General features: G+C 36.3%; 1 protein-coding gene across 4 annotated transcripts in view; it reads right to left on the bottom strand.

Annotated features, from left to right (window-relative positions):
- The window catches only part of sbf2 (SET binding factor 2), a 158,649-nt gene that overhangs the window by 85,449 nt on the left and 55,457 nt on the right, over window positions 1–17,743 (bottom strand). For 3 of the 4 annotated variants that reach the window (XM_067400186.1, XM_067400188.1, XM_067400187.1), the window contains 8 exons: window positions 10,978–11,110; window positions 10,550–10,658; window positions 10,321–10,434; window positions 9,023–9,100; window positions 8,668–8,781; window positions 4,352–4,480; window positions 1,511–1,609; window positions 851–1,055 (listed from right to left, as the gene is read on the bottom strand). In XM_067400186.1, coding sequence (XP_067256287.1) covers window positions 851–1,055; window positions 1,511–1,609; window positions 4,352–4,480; window positions 8,668–8,781; window positions 9,023–9,100; window positions 10,321–10,434; window positions 10,550–10,658; window positions 10,978–11,110 — 981 coding nt within the window. Of the gene's footprint in view, window positions 1–850; window positions 1,056–1,510; window positions 1,610–4,351; window positions 4,481–8,667; window positions 8,782–9,022; window positions 9,101–10,320; window positions 10,435–10,549; window positions 10,659–10,977; window positions 11,111–17,630; window positions 17,716–17,743 lie in introns of all 4 variants that reach the window. The other variant, XM_067400189.1, reaches the window with a different exon arrangement.

Below are 17,743 nucleotides of genomic sequence, written 5' to 3'. Positions count from 1 at the left end.
TATATATATATATATATATATATATATATATATACACACACACACACACACACACACACACACACACACACACTACTGTTCAAAAGTTTGGATCGGTAAGATTTTTAATACTTTTAAAATAAGTTTTGTCTGCTCACCAAGATTGCATTTATTTAATTAAAAATACAGTAAAAACGGTAATATTGTGAAATATTATTATAATTTAAAATAACTGTTTTCTATTGGAATATAATATAAAATGTAATTTATTTCTGTGTTGGAAAAGCTGAATTTTCAGCATCGTTACTCCAGTCTTCAGTGTCACATGATCCTTCAGAAATCATTCTAATATGCTGATCTGCTGCTAAAGAAACATTTATGATTATTTTCAATGTTGAAAATAGTTGTGTACTTTTTTTTCAGGAAAGGATGCATTAAATCACTCAAAAGTGGCAGTAAAGACATTTAAAATGCAACAAAAGATTATATTTCAAATAAACTCTATTCATAAAATAATCCTGAAAAAAAAAAATAGTACACAAATATTTTGTACATCTGTACACAATAAATGTTTCTTGAGCAGCAGATCAGCATATTAGAATGATTTCTGAAGGATCATGTGACACTGAAGACTGGAGTAATGATGCTGAAAATACAGCTTTGATCACAGAAATAAATTACAGTTTCAAATAGAAAACAGTTATTTTAAATGTAATAATATTTCACAATATTAATGATTTTACTGTATTTTTAATTAAATAAATGCAGCCTTGGTGAGCAGATGAAACTTCTTTTAAAAACATTAAAATCTTACCGATTCATATATATATATGATGCGGAGGATGAGCTGTGTAATGAACCCGTCACTCACCCACAGGGGGTCCGGCGGGCACCACACACTTCTTCTCTGGACGGGTAATGATGGGGGCGGTGTGCTGCTTGGCCAGGCCCTCCTGTATCAACTCCTCCACCCTCTCCTCCTCCAACAAGGGAAAGGGAACCACGTGTACCCGCAGGTGCGAGCCCTCGCTGGGACGAGGCACTTTCTGGAAAGCCATGTGGGGGTTCGGGTTCTCCTACAGAATGCATGACAACACAACTGTTGAAATTCAGGATTTAGAGATGTTTTCCGGCTCAGCGCCTTTTTGTTTTTTATAAAATTTGGAAAAAAATCACCATCACTCATGAAGAGCTGAGTACAACAATCTCCATTATGTAAATGTGCTATTTTCAGTCATTTATGTTTATTTTATTCTGTGAGTGAAAGTTTCCAATCACAGAGTGTAATCAAGACACACTGCTCAGTATTTGACAGTTCATGTGATCTCAACATGGCCGTGTACATCATTCACTACATATTCATCAAAAGTACAATTCAGTCTTTATTTGTAAAATAAAGAAACAGTCTCTGAAAGAGTTCTTAATAAAACGCATCAAGTGTGTGAAGGGGAGAAAACTTGGCAAAACCAAAGGACAGAGAATATAACCACTGGAGTTTAAACACCTGAAGGAACTGGCGTCATGTGCTTACGTTTTTGTAAAGCTGCTCTGACAGCTCTCTCAAGCGCTTCTGGAATTTGACCAGGTTCTCCTCTTCCTCCTTAAAGCGGTCTACATCTAAGGCCACCAGCTATAGAAAAGAAACAGAGCAGTTCAATGCAGAAACCAATGAATCTGTGGCTACAATGTGCACAAGAAATCAGTTTCTCCACCTGTAATTGATTTAACAGAACCCAGAACAATAGCTGGAATTTCACTGGGCTGAGTCACACATGTATTATCTTCCTCTTGTGGAATGATGTTACTTAGTAGGAGAGTAAATATTTGCTCTAACAATGATTCGATCCGATTACGGTTGTTTACTGAATCGTGCCATACAGTGCATGATGAAATGGTCACAAATTTCATTCTGATTCCGTCTTGGTTGTTTATCATTTCATTAATATTTTCAAAAATACTCTTAAGACGCAAACGCAAAGAGTAAATGCGTTTCAAATACCCGGATGAAGCAAAGTGTGGTATGTCGGAGACCTCATGCACTTTGTTGCAGAGAGGAAAAGGCGCCGAAATGTTGGATGACAAAATATCACTTTATTTTAATGTGTCATAGTTATGAGTTAAATGCACTTACTATAGCAATAACAGTAAATAATACATAATTACAAGCAAATAACTCTACAGTTACTACATGTATTCAGTACTTATCTATGTAATTACACTGTAACTATGGCACTTTAAAATGAAGTGTAAATAAATAACCTAGAGTACATAGTGTACAGTCCGTCATTTGGGACACTTATATCTGATGTTAGTAACTTAATGGTAGTAGTAACGAATTAATTACAAAATATAACCAGCATTTCTATTACTTTCTCCACCATCTTGGACAGATTGTTTTCACAGAGTTGGTTGTATTGCATTGCCTTTTCAGTCACACTTTATATTACTTGGCTTTAGCTACTATGTACTAACTTAAATACCTACAAGACTACAGATTCAGTGTGTAACTACAAGTGCTGGGTAGATTACTTACAAATTGTAGTCCGTTACTGAGTCCAAATTTCATGACAAAAAGTGTAGTTAGTAACGTGATCCATTACATTACACATTTAATCTAATCTGATTACTTTTAGATTCCTACATTTACACGTGCACCAATAATGTGAATATATCTCATAATCAGAGTAAGGTCTTAATCGCAGCAAGATGTTTTACAACTCTTCACTCCAGTTTACATGCAGTTTTCATTATTCACTAGTAAGTATGGTTATTCCACACTCAGATAGGCATACAGTATGCATGTTACCGGCCACTGTTTTAATCTACACACATCAAATTCAAAATACATTTTTATGGACGTACTGGATATTATTTGGCCGCGTGATGAACATGGGTTGCTAACGCTGGTGCCGTCCAGATGAAGATACGGAGCAGAGATTCCGCAGCGAGTTTTTGGAGAAGAGAAAACTTCAGAATAATGTCACGGACTTCATTCATGAAGTTGTATGAATGACACACGGCATCACATGCGCACTTCGATCAGAGTGGGAATAAGGCGTTTTCCATGCCTGTTTATTGCGATTACAAACACCTAGTTTAATGCGATTATGCTTACTACGATTATGAGCTTAATCGCATTACTTTAATCGAAGTATTGCATTTACATGAGGTAAAGTTTAAGCGCAATATTGCAAAAATCCCATTATAATCGCATTATGAGGGTTCATGTAAACACACTCACTGATTTGAACAGGATAATCCTGTATCATTTTGATAAAATATGAAGAGAAAGAAAATATATTCTACTGCATAAAATATTAAACTACGTCAGGGTTTCCCAGACTGAAGTTCATTCGTTTAATGAAAAGCTTTTAAGTAATTAAATCATAACATATTAAAAAAATATTTTTTGTTACCTGCATGTCATGTGACCATTAACCAACATCAGATAACTGTGAACTTAATTTTATTATTATTATTTTTGCCTTTTATTGATATTTTATTATAGACCTTCTTAATTTAAAATTATTTCAGGGGGTATTAAATGCAATATAATGAATAAATTATGTCAAAGAGAAAAAGTTGGGGAATCCCTGTATTGCATGTTAGTATGAAATGATGTTAATTTGTACATTTTAAAGCGTTTGAAAGCCTTTCAGAGACAGAAACACATGGTTAAATGACTCACTGAGTCTCAGATAATATTCATCAGGAGTTTATTAGATATGCAATGTTGCAATGTTGAGAAAAAACTTCTTAAAAGTGAAATGATTTCAGTAAATCCAGTGAAAGTCACATGACTAGTGGCTGGTCTGTGTAATTCCACAAAGCTGCAAGAGCTTCTCAATTTATACAAGCAGTATGGTTTTATAGAAAGGACCATTTAAAAGATAAAAAGTTAATTTACTGCCATTGTGTGAATAACATGTAATCAATAAAAAATAACTGTAGTCTGATTACGAGTATTTTAAAATGTAATATAATCTAATTACGAGTACTTAATCAGTCACTGGTAACTACACATTGTTCTGGAAAATGTCCACATTTATTGCTAATGAGTTTGAGGTATGGTTAGAGTCAGGATTATAGAGGTTAGAGTTAGATTTTGGGGTAAAGTTTGGGTTACGGTTAGGGGTTAAGTTAAAATGTTAATTAAATACACACTTTAAATGTTGGTACAATGCACAAACATGCATTTACTTAAGTATATTGTATCAAATGGTTAATTGCATAGTAATTAAGGCCAGCTAACATAAGTAGGACCACCTTTTCCACTGCAATTACATGTGAAACTTAACCTGAACAGGCATTTGGAGAGCGTCCATGAATGATGCACTTCTACACCTCTATTACTGTTAAAGAAGTACTGCACCTCATCGAACAGATCGCAGGCTCTGTACGGAGGGCCCCGTTCGGACACGAATCCCGCAAAGGCCATGCCATCCAACACCTTGGTCAGGAAGTCATTTTCTATCAGGCCCCGCTGGCCCAGGAAGGCAGCCTGTATATATATATCAGAGAAAAGAAGGTCAGCGATCAAAGTAAAGTCCACTTCAAATGATGCAGAGATATTCTTTCTGAACAAAACAACCTAAGTCTGATGTTTGTTATCCACATCACCAGATACATCAAATAAGATAGGCATACGTGTATATTTTAAACAGATCCCCTGCAGCATTAGCCAGTAAATTTAGGAGCAGATGCTCAGTTTCGAGAAGTGAAGCATTCCTTTACTATAATCTGAGCCATGTGGGGTGCTTTATGAGGGTCGTATTGAGACGTTGCCACAGAGACATTGGCCGACACAAACAAAAACAGGTTGGGGGGTGAAATAACACTTGTGAATGCAAGTTTGATACTTTTCATATGGCTCACTGCAGGGACAATCCGACGGACCAAAGTGTTTTAAACAAACTAACCGCGATACCATCGGCATGAGCGCTTACGTTTGCACCGAAGCACTTCAAAGCAAAACGTGGACGAGGCAAAGCTCAGTGCTTATCTAGTGAGATTATTCTTTCATTCTCTGGCTCTGACCCAAACCCACCATGTTTATGAAAAAGCAGGTGTTTGTACAAGTGCAAACCGTCTCGAGTTAAGGTAAGATAAACAACGCTGTATTTCAAACCAGTTAGAGTTGTTTGTCCCGTCCATCAACGCGACATGTCCGGCAGTCCGTATAACATGACAGGTCATCAGATTAATATTTGCTTATGTGAAGGTCGTATTTAAGAGCTGGGAAGCAGTAATTATGATGTCAGATGGATTCAAATGACTTTGTTCAGAGCAAGATGGCGATGTGACCCGTGCTGGAAAAATGAGTTGAATTGCGAGCAGGCCAATTTCGAGCTACAGGCAAAACAAATGAAAAATGTCAATTTTGGTCGAATTTCAGGTTCACAAAAATGAGTTCATTAAGCCCTCGTCTAGTGATCCCAATGCTCCAAATAGCAATTAAACATCTAAAAGTATCTTTATTTGTATGTTTTCTGAGAGGAGTACATTTCAAAAGCCTGTCTGTTTCAATAATGTTAAACATGGAAAAAAAGACAAATATATTTTTTTCCAATAGATATTTGGTTTTGACTTGGTTTGTGTCAAATGTGGTGTTATTACCAGGGATTTTGAGGTTTGGATGCTGGTGATTATGATTTAGAACCTTCAGAAAACATTAACTTGATTTTTCTGACTCTATCGACAGCAAACAGGCTCATTTATTGTCTGATTCCAAGAAATCATACATCATGTTGAAGGTTTTTTAATAGAGAATGTGAAAATAACTATCTTGTTTTTGTTCTCATTGTGACTCAATTTGCCAGCATATGATATGCCGTTATTCACTGTTAATCTTGACTTCCTCCTGACATCCCAGATATCACGCAGGTTGATTAATTAAATTACATTAAGACCATTGTTTTCTATTACAGATTTTTTATGTTTAAATATGATATGAGGCCTTATCTAATTAAATATGAACTAATTTGCATACATTTCCAGGAAATAAATCTGAACATTCTTCAGTTAGCAATTCATTTTGTTGACATATATAAGAGTTGAATGTTTTCGAAAGGGGGCTTTGAATTTTGAAATCAAAAAAAATTATGGAAGCTGGTTTCCGACACTAAATAAAAAATAAAAACTGTAATTGCGACTTTTTATCTCACAATTCTGACTTTTTTTTCCTCACAATTGTGGGATATAAACTCACAATTGCAAGAAATAAAGTCAGAATTGTGTGTTATAAACTCACAATTCTGACTTTTCTCGCAATTGTGAGATATTAACTTGTAATGAGATATAAAGTCTCTATATAAATTCTGAGGGAAAAAAAAAAAAAAAAATTTTCTCAGAATTGTGAGTTTGTATCTCAATTCTGATTTTATAACAGGCAATTGAGACTTTATATCACATAATTCTGATTTTATAACTCAAAATTGTTTATATCACGCAATTCTGACTTTATAACTCGCAATTGTGTTTATATCACATAATTCTGACTTTATAACTCGCAATTGTGACTTTATATCACATAATTCTGACTTTAAAACTCAAAATTGTGTTTATATCACGCAAATCTGACTTTATAACCCGCAATTGTGACTTTATATCACATAATTCTGACTTTATAACTCTAAATTGTGTTTATATCACGCAAATCTGACTTTATAACTCGCAATTGTGTTTATATCACATAATTCTGACTTTATAACTCGCAATTGTGACTTTATATCACATAATTCTGATTTTATAACTCAAAATTGTGTTTATATCACGCAATTCTGACTTTATAACTCGCAATTGTGACTTTATATCACATAATTCTGACTTTATAACTCTAAATTGTGTTTATATCACGCAAATCTGACTTTATAACTCACAATTGTGTTTATATCACATAATTCTGACTTTATAACTCGCAATTGTGACTTTATATCACATAATTCTGACTTTATAACTCAAAATTGTGTTTATATCACGCAAATCTGACTTTATAACTCGCAATTGTGACTTTATATCACATAATTCTGACTTTATAACTCAAAATTGTGTTTATATCACGCAAATCTGACTTTATAACTCGCAATTGTGACTTTATATCACATAATTCTGATTTTATAACTCAAAATTGTGTTTATATCACGCAATTCTGACTTTATAACTCGCAATTGTGACTTTATATCACATAATTCTGACTTTATAACTCTAAATTGTGTTTATATCATGCAAATCTGACTTTATAACTCGCAATTGTGTTTATATCACATAATTCTGACTTTACAACTCGCAATTGTGACTTTATATCACATAATTCTGATTTTATAACTCAAAATTGTGTTTATATCACGCAAATCTGACTTTATAACTCGCAATTGTGACTTTATATCACATAATTCTGACTTTATAACTCTAAATTGTGTTTATATCACGCAAATCTGACTTTATAACTCGCAATTGTGTTAATATCACATAATTCTGACTTTATAACTCGCAATTGTGACTTTATATCACATAATTCTGACTTTATAACTCAAAATTGTGTTTATATCACGCAAATCTGACTTTATAACTCGCAATTGTGACTTTATATCACATAATTCTGATTTTATAACTCAAAATTGTGTTTATATCACGCAATTCTGACTTTATAACTCGCAATTGTGACTTTATATCTCAGAATTCTGACTTTATAACTCACAATTGTGTTTTTATCACATAATTCTGACTTTATAACTCACAATTGTGTTTATATCACATAATTCTGACTTTATAACTCACAATTGTGTTTATATCACATAATTCTGACTTTATAACTCACAATTGTGACTTTATATCACATAATTCTGACTTTATAACTCAAAATTGTGTTTATATCACGCAAATCTGACTTTATAACTCGCAATTGTGACTTTATATCACATAATTCTGATTTTATAACTCAAAATTGTGTTTATATCACGCAATTCTGACTTTATAACTCGCAATTGTGACTTTATATCACATAATTCTGACTTTATAACTCGAAATTGTGTTTATATCACATGATTCTGAAAAAAAAAAAAAAGTCAGAATTGTGAGATATAAACTCAGAATTGTGAGAAAAAAGTCAATGTCAAAATGTCACAACTATAACTTTTTATTCTTCCTACTAGTCTGAAAGAAGACGTGTTATGGAAGCAAAATGGCTCAAAATCTCAGTTTTGCCAGTAGTGCCTTGCTTTAAACTTTGGCCATAGTATATGACTTTAAAAGACTAGACGTGTAGCAGAAGCATTGTATTTATTACTTTCATTATATTTTCGTAGTGTTTTCCCATCCATGTACGCTTGAAAGCACCAGTTGTCATTCATTGAGTGACTATTACAATGCTTATCTCTTTTTGTGTTTCACAGAGAAAAGTCACATGGGTGAATTTTACAGGTCATTAATACACCACTTTAAGAATATCCTATGTTTTATACTGTATATCTATCCACAGACCCCTGCAGAGCTGTTATAGAGCCCTTGTTGAAAAGAAGATCCTTCTCGTACAGTCATTATGCAAGAATGTGAGCAGCCTTTTGCAGGTTTACTGGACTGATCTGGCACGATGACAGTAATTGCTTCTAATCGCTCTTGGGCTGATGGGGCCATTTACTCCACAAATGAGTTTTAACATCATAAAGTTGCAGATCAGCGCCCTCCTCTCACCTTGTGAAAGTGAATCACAGGTTCGGAATGGATGCGAATGAGCTGCAGACAGGACCTGTAGCCCTGGAAGAGTTGTGCAAACAAGCGCAGGAAGACCGCCCGCACCTCCTTATCCTGTCAAAAACAAGAAAGCCAGAATAGAAGGGGACTGAGAATCGTTCCAGATGAACGTATGAGGATGGAATGAGTCAGCATGAAAATTTTCTCGCCTCAAAATAAACTGTGTACGTGATGGGAGTTCAAACTCCTTTAACAAACAGATATTTCAGCCCCCTGAAGACCCAATAAGAGACTCCCGTGTCGGCCACATGCGTGTCCGCAACTTTCACGTGTAACAGACAGACGAAGCTCTTACCAGCAGTTTGAGGTTGGATGGAGCAGAACGAGGGGGTGGGAAGGCATTATCTGCTCCTTCCAGATCTGGGTGCAAAACCTGAAGACAAAGAAGGTATTTCGAGTGAGGAAATATCCTGCTATCTTTGGGAACGAGACAAGTGGTGCAAATGTAGCTTATGGAATGTCTACAATCTTTCAATTCTCTGTAAAAAACAAACAAACATGCATCTGTTGAAAATGCAGCTTAGCTACTGAGGAGAGATTATGAAATATGACCATTTAAAGGTGAAGTGAGAAGAATGTATGCAACATAAGCAAATGCATATGGCTATAGCTGCTTCTTTTTTTACATATAGACCTAGGATGGCTTGAGGGTGAGTAAACCATGGGGTAATTTTCATTTTAAAGAGAACCAATCCTTTAATACCAGCTGTAAACAGGGGATATGATCTGGCTCTTATCTTCCTTTCATTGCTGTCAGATGAAAAACACAAAGTGTTCTTCAGAGGAGAACTTGCCCTCCGACTGAGCCTGGTTTCTCCATTCTGTAAACTTCTGCATTACTAAAACTTCTGATATATCATGAAAAAATAACTTTTTCCATATTTAAGTGCTATAATCGGGATTTCTGTCTGAGCGATATTTTGGGAAAAAATATTAGACCATTCATAGCACTTTAATAGCACTCATAAACGTGAGCCTGGAGTGTATGGCTCTGTTTGGCAAACAGGTACACTGTGTATGGTGGGCGTCCATAAGGGTTTGCACAAAAGATAATCATGACGGCACATGCTAGTGGATGAGTTGAATCAACTCCACAGCAACTACATAAATGTATCCACCAACCATTTAGAAACGTCCAGTTTCATTCTAAAAGTTGTAACTTCTTCCTGAGTCTCTCCATCAGTGTCGACTGAACAATGTAAGGCTGAACACTGTCGTTATTTTTGCTGCGTGAGATTCTCCAGCTTTGTTGTTGTTGAGCTGTTAAAGCTCCGCCCTCTTCTAGAAAGGGGGCGGGAGCATCAGCTCATTTGCATTTAAAGGGACACACACAAAAACGGCATGTTTTTGCTCACACCCAAATAGGGGCAAATTTGACAAGCTATAATAAATGATCTGTGGGGGATTTTGAGCTGAAACTTCACAGACACATTCTGGAGACACCATAATATGTAATAGGTCACATTTATAGGGATAGTTCTCACAAAAAATATGAAAGGTATGTCATTAATTACTCACTCTCACGTCGTTCCAAACTCATACCCCAAGTGGACATCATAATGTGTATGTGTATAAAATCTTAGTTTTTTTTACCATGGACAGTGCTTTTTGAGTATTGTGCAACAGGGGTTCGGGGAGCTGGGAGAGGTGTATACACTCTGGGATTTTTATTGTTCCTCCATCAAGGTCAGCAATGATCACATCGAGCTGTAAACAGAAACCAAAACCAATCAGAAATTACAGAATGAGTCACAGAGCAGCGTTACCAGAATCTGTTTTAAGGCAGATTGAAAAATGCCTTTCCGTATGGCCTTCAGCTCACCAGCTCTTGGATCTCGCTCTGGAACATGGAGTGTACTCCGATGATGAAGGGCGTAGGCGAGCTCAACACCTCCAGCAGACGAGATGGGAGGACAGGAATGTAGGGGTAGCTGTGGTCCAAATGAGAGTTAGGCAACCACAATCATCACGTCAAGCAATCAGCAGATGTTAACATCAGACTGTTCTCGTCTCATACACAGCACAAAAATAGTACATACTGTTGCAAAACAGCCTAAAAATAGAACTGTTTGCAAAATTACACGCTTATCATTTGTGAAGAGCACACATTAATTCAAGCTTTTTTTCTGATGCAGCACTTGTCCTAGTTTTTACGCAATGCACTTAGATTGAACTGGATCGGCTAATGAAATGAGATGCTGTTATTGAAGATCAATTATTCAGGGTATATCAGTAACATGTTGACCCCACCTGTACTTTAGAGGAAACATGAGGGTCTCTAAGGCACGGCAGGCCTCTCCTAGTCTCTGATAGCTGGAAGAATGGAACAAAACCTTGTGCTCCGTCAGAACCGCACAAAAGAGACTAAGAACATTCTGGATTCCTGGAAAACATAAAAACAACACAAATGCACAATTACTGAAGAAATGCTGAGCATCATTTTCTTCAAATGTACTCAAGAACCTTCTTTGTTTCTGAAAACATGACAGCGTTTATTACTAAGGCTAAACATCGTCCGTCACCTTGTTAAATTATATTTATCACGATACATTCAGTTGTGGTCAAAATTATTGCACCCTTGGTAAATATGAACAAAGAAGCTTGTGAAAATAAATCTTCATTGTTAATCCTTTTAATCCTTTATTCAAAAATCGAACCGTAAAACAATTGGAAATGTGGGGAAAATCTCATTATGAAATGTTTTTCTCCAAAACATGTTGGCCACAATTAATGGCACCCTTTTATTCAATACTTTTTTCAACCTTCTTTTGCCAAGACAACAGCTCTGAGTCTTCTTCTATAATGCCTGATGAGTTTGGAGAACACCTGACAAGAGAAAACCCTCCAGATCCTTCAGATTTCAGCTCCATGTTGGTGCTTCTTCTCTTCAGTTCACCCCACTCATTTTCTTTAGGGTTCAGGTCAGGGGACTGGGATGGTCATGGCAGAAGCTTAATTTTGTGCTCAGTGAAACATTTTGATGTTTGATTTGGATCATTGTCCTGATGGATGATCCAACCACGGCCCATTATAAGATTTCTATCCAAGGTTTGTCAGGTTTTGATTGGTATTTGCTAGAATCCATGATACCATGCATCTGAACAAGATGTCCAGGACCTCTGGCAGAAAAAATAGGCCCACAACATTAAGGATCCGGCAGTATATTTAACTGCATGGGGCAATTTTATGTTTGCACCAAACCCATCTGGTAAGTTTGCTGCCAAAAAGCTATTTTTTTTGAGTTTCATCTAACCATATAAGCTAGTCCCGTTTGAAGTTCCAGTCTTGTCTGACAACTGAATATGCTGGAGATTGTTTATGGATGAGTGAGGAGGATTTTTATTGAAATCCTCCCGAACGGCAAGTGATGATGTAGGTGCTGTTTGATAAATTTCTTTTGGCTTTCTGACCCTGAGACTCAACTAATCTCAGCAATTCTCCAGCTGTGATCCTTGGAGAGTCTTTGGTTACTCAAACTCTCCTCCTCACCTCACATTAAGACGATACAGACACACGTCCTCTTCCAGGCAGATTCGTAATATTTTTAGTTGATTGAGCCTTCTTAATTATTGCCCTGATGGTGCAAATGGGGATTTTCAATGCTTTAGCTATTTTCTTACAGCCACTTTATATTTTTTCTCAATCTTTTGCTGCACATCAGAACTATAATCTTTGGTTTTTCTCATTGAAAGGTAATGATTAAGGGAATTTGACCTTTGTGTTTCTTGGACAATTTCATGTTCCTAGTCATCCTGGTGTGCTTAAACATGTAAAAATGAATGGGAATATACTTCAGAGATATTTTACTCATAAAAAAATTCTAGTGGTGCCAATAATTGTGGCCAACGTGTTTTGGAGAAAAACATTTATTTCATAAAGTGATTTCCCCCCACTTTTAATTCTTTTACTTTGATGAAAGGTTAGAATGTTGTGCATTGTTTTGAATAAAAGGTCTAAAGGATAAGCAATGCAGATTTATTTTTACAGCCATCTTTGATCATATTTACCAAGGTCACTAATAATTCTGACCACAACTGTACAACACAATACTATATACTGCAAATGTCACGTTTGCCGTTAAGGAAGCGAGTTCAACAAAGAAGATATAATTCAACAGTCTTTTTTACTTAAAATATTCAGGAGAACAGGAATTCACATAGGAGAAAATGAAACCAAACATAAATGTTAACGACACTCAACAGCGAACAGACAGATTTCAGGACTTAAATACACAGGGAAGATAATCAACAGAACAAGAACCAGGTGCGTAACTAAATTAGAAAACGTAGTAACAAACAAGGATGAGAACTCAGGCAAACAGAACAGGGAAAACGAAGTACAAATTTAAGGAAATAATAATTGACACTCATTGAGGACAAGCAAAATAAATATTCAAGATTAATTTTATAGCAAGTATATTACATATGTTAGCTAACTAGTTCAGTAAAAAGGTTGCATATTAATACCAATAATGCATAAATCATTATTATATTGCTGCTATCTTCATCTAGTTTCTAGGCCGACTACTACAGTATAATGGACTTGTCCATGATTTTATTTACTTATTTGGCAAGTAATGAATAACCAAGATAATGTTCCCATCGTTTTACATAACTCGGTGAATCTGATGTTAAAACAACACAGAGAATGCATGCAAATAAACAACGCTATCTGAGGGGCCAATTCATGTGCCTATCCGTCTCCATCATGATGATGCAAAAATGCCTCAAGAATGGCAAGTATGAAATGGCATCATAAATTATACACCAAACTCCTCAACGGGAGTCGTCGGAAAGAGTGAGAGATAAAAGTTTACAGATCCTGTTTTTGTTTGTCATCAACATACCACTGAGACTATCAATCACACGCTCGGCAAAAACAGCCAGCCGGCCATTAACAGACGTATCCGCAGTGCTGCCGGGGTCAGCGATCCTATTATGTCTGTGTCAAACTCTGATACGCACCAATAAACAGGAACAAGATATGAAAATTCACATTGTCTGTCCTGTTGACCAAATACCTGAATCCAACAATGAGCAAAGAGAGGATGAAATGTTTGGGAACGTGAAGTCAAACGCATACTTGTCATTCCATTCGACCTGTTTTTAGAAACGTAATAAATAATCGTGAACGTGTGACATGCTGAATCGTAGTTGCCTACAGGAATGACTAGCTGCTCCTGATTGTTCCTTGGAATCTCAATGTCATCTCCTGCCCCAAACATTTCATAATCTTGTTTGTGAGGCATTCAGTATAACTCGTCCTGACCTTGTGACATTTACTTATCTTTTGGAATGGCTACACATTTCTGACCCATGCATGGACAGGGACAGAAAAGGCTGCAAACAATAAACAGTGAGCCTTATGATGGCAAACATGTTCCTTTTCCTCCATTTCTCATGGAGAGACTCCGATGTGACCTCTGTGAGGCGAAGGAAATGTGGAAAAAGTCATCTGCGCTGATGTCCTATTGCAGGCTGCGAGAGGAAACGGCCGTCCGATCTGACAGACAAGTGTTCCTGTGGTCCCTATTTGATTAACGCTTGAAGCTGAGCGTGATGTTGAAGATGTTAATCGCATAAATCCACGGTAAGATGATGATTTGCATCTGCATTTGAGAACGCAGTTTATTATAGGTCGCAAATGTTGACATAACCCATATAAAAATATCCAGTCTGGCCAAGGACGAGCTCCGAGCCAGGTCTGATCGCTGATAAATCTGCTGTTGATTCACAGAGGAGAACAATGGAGATGAGGTAGAGCATAAATTATACAAAGGAGATCAAGATGACATTTTTATTAGCTCATGTAGGTCGGCATGTTGTTGGGATATTACAGGCTTAGGTAACCCTAAGATCAGATCCCAGAAGTGCCAGACATCAGGGAGGATGATATACTGACATGATGCTCTTATCAGAGACCATGCACACAGAATGGTATTTGGGATGGTGTTTTCTCATCTGTTAGGTCACAGATCATGACCGTCTTACAACCCCGCTTGTGAACTTTCAATTGGAGGACAAAGAGCATGTACTAATGATATTGACAGGCATCAAGCAAAGTTTGTTTGGTATGTTTCCATCAGAACATCTTAAGACATCTTGGGAAGCAAGAGATGATGTGTATATTACATTACGTTACATTACATTACATTACATTACATTACATTACATTGCATTATATTGCATTATATCATATTATATTATATATTATATTATATATTGCCAAAAAAAAACAAAATAACTTTATTCAACAATATCTAGTGATGGGCCACTGCTTCATGAAGCTTTGAGGCTTTACAAATCTTTTGTTTTGAATCAGTGGTTTGGAGCATGTATCAAAAGTCAAGCTCCCCAATGGTGAACCGCTGAAATTTCGAAACACTTATAACATAACGAAGCCTCGTTTACTGATATCACATGACTTTGGCAGTTTTTATTCACGCTCTGAATCACTGATTCGAAACAAACGATTTGTAAAGCTTCGAAGCTTCATGAAGTAGTGGCCCATCACTAGATATTGTTGAATAAAGTCATTATTTTGTTTCGTTTCTTGGCGGACAAAATGTATTCTCGTCTCTTCATAATATTAAGGTTGAACCACTGTAGTCACATGAACTGTTTTAACCCTTAAATGCATGACTGTTTCGCCAATCATTCTTACATATTCGGGTATCGACCAGGATCTATATCTAACACGGAAGGATCTCTAACTGATAAAATAAAACTCCTCTGATATTAGAGTAACAATTACAGAAGAATAAAATAAAGCATATTTTGTTACCTTTTGGAGCTTGAAAGGGTTCAGTTTGAGCAGATGTTTTATGCCATCATCACTGTCCTCGTCAGAGCCATTTCAGGTTTTTCTTATTATTTCGTTTTCTGTCTAAATGAGTCGTCACTTCTGCATTGTGTATCAGAAAAAATATACATACACTCATACACACCTCGGGTCGTTACAAAATTTTTTTACAAAAAATGAATACAAAAATAGGCATTCTTTTATAATTTTATGATTTTTTTTTCTTGTTATATTCTTTATAATGAATTAATTGAGGAATACCAAGAAGGTTGATGTCTAACTTTAAAAAATGAACGAGGAGGAGGGTAGTGAATGACGTCCCGGGTCACTAAAGACCCGAGGTATGCATTTAAGGGTTAAATGTGTCTTTTGTAGCTTTCTGGGCATCTGGAAGTGTTAATTATCTTGCTGGCTATGCAGGCCTCACTGAGTCATCGGATTTTATCAAAAATATCTTAATTTGTGAAGATGAAAGAAGGTCTTACGGGTGTGAAATGACATGGGGTGAGTAATTAATGACAGAATTTTCATTTTTGGGTGAACTAACCCTTTAACTTTTTGAGCAATTTGAGCTACAGTAGCTCGTCTGTTGGATCGGACCACACAGACCAGCCTTCGCTCCCCACGTGCATCAATGAGCCTCAACCGCCCATGACCCTGTCGCCGGTTCTCCACTGTTCCTTCCTTGGAGCACTTTTGATAGATACTGAGCTGCATTTTTGGAGATGCTCTGACCCAGTCGTCTAGCATCACAATTTGACTCTTGTCAAACTCACTCAAATCCTTACGCTTGCCCATTTTTCCTGCTTGTAACACATCAACTTTGAGGACAAAATGTTCACTTGCTGCCTAATATATCCACCCACTAACAGGTGCCGTGATGAAGAGATAATCAGTGTTATTAACTTCACCTGTCAGTGGTGAAGGAAAGAAATGTCAATTGAAATATTTTAAAGGTCCCAAAAAGACAACAACAAAACATATTTTCTTCATATAATTCCTTTTTTCTGTTGTAGATTTTGGGGTGAAACATGATCCAGTTCTTGACAAGCTTTGTGAGGATCACCCTTTAAGATGACAATGCGACTGTTGCTCATATCAAAGCACTTAAGAGAGACTGTCATGTGACAAAGTCAAAAGACCAAGCTGCTTTGAGGGTCATCAGGTTTATAAAGAGACTCTGAAGAGATTGTGTAGTAAGAGCATCATTAATCAGAGATCTACATAAATCCATAAAATATGAGAAACCTCAGTGAACTGTAACGAAAAACTCCACATTAGCCCACTTCTAAGTTGAATAGTTCATGACAAATTCTGGCCAAAATAAACCATGAGCAATCGTAAAAATAGTGCACAGTATAATTACAAAACAATGTTATATGACACGAAACAATGAAAAGGGGGGGAAAAGGGTGAAATTAATTTAGTTTAGAACGTGCTCTGCTTGCTCAATCTGAAAAATCGAATCGTACATGCTGACAAACGGTCTTTAAAATGTTAACATGGTGTTAATTAGTCCAAGACTGATTTGCAGCTGGATGGTAGTACTATATAACGTATCAGTTATAAAGTCATGCGTGCACGTCTGTCCAAATGCTGCGTGTTGTGCTCCAGTTGTGCTCCATCTTGCTAAATTAAAACTTTTTTTTGATACTTATTTTTTGTCTTTGTGTAACAAAATTTGACATATTTGACTGATGACTGTACCCTTTCAAAACCACGTGTGCATTCACAGGATGTGAAAGATCATTGAGCAGAAAGAGTTGTTTTTGTGTAATTCTGCATACAGAACGAAACGTCCAGCCAATGTGACTTAATCACAGCGGAGCAAGTAAAAACAGATATAAAAACAAATCTATCTGCAGGTTTTCACATATTGCATTCTTCAAATTGAATACAAATGTTTCCATTACCAATTATATTAGCAGCATATCAACAAGTGAAAAAGTTGAATTGAAAAAGGAACATGAATGTCAGATTTTTTTGATGTGTTTCTCCCTTTAACACACTTAAATTTAGCATATTACATTCAATTACATACTAATATTATGCATTATTATGCACTGTAAATTATGCAAAATTACAGCATTTAAATGGTTCACCTTTTCGTATGTTCTCCTTGCTGTCATATAGTGTCTCTCTCAGTGCCGCCTTGTGACTTTGCAACATGCAGCGCCCGTGGGAATGCTAGCGGGAGTAAACAGTTCTGACGCAC

Source organism: Chanodichthys erythropterus, chromosome 11 (genome assembly GCF_024489055.1).
Source record: "Chanodichthys erythropterus isolate Z2021 chromosome 11, ASM2448905v1, whole genome shotgun sequence".
Taxonomy (NCBI): Eukaryota; Metazoa; Chordata; class Actinopteri; order Cypriniformes; family Xenocyprididae; genus Chanodichthys; species Chanodichthys erythropterus.
This window is presented reverse-complemented; position numbering and strand designations above follow the sequence as displayed.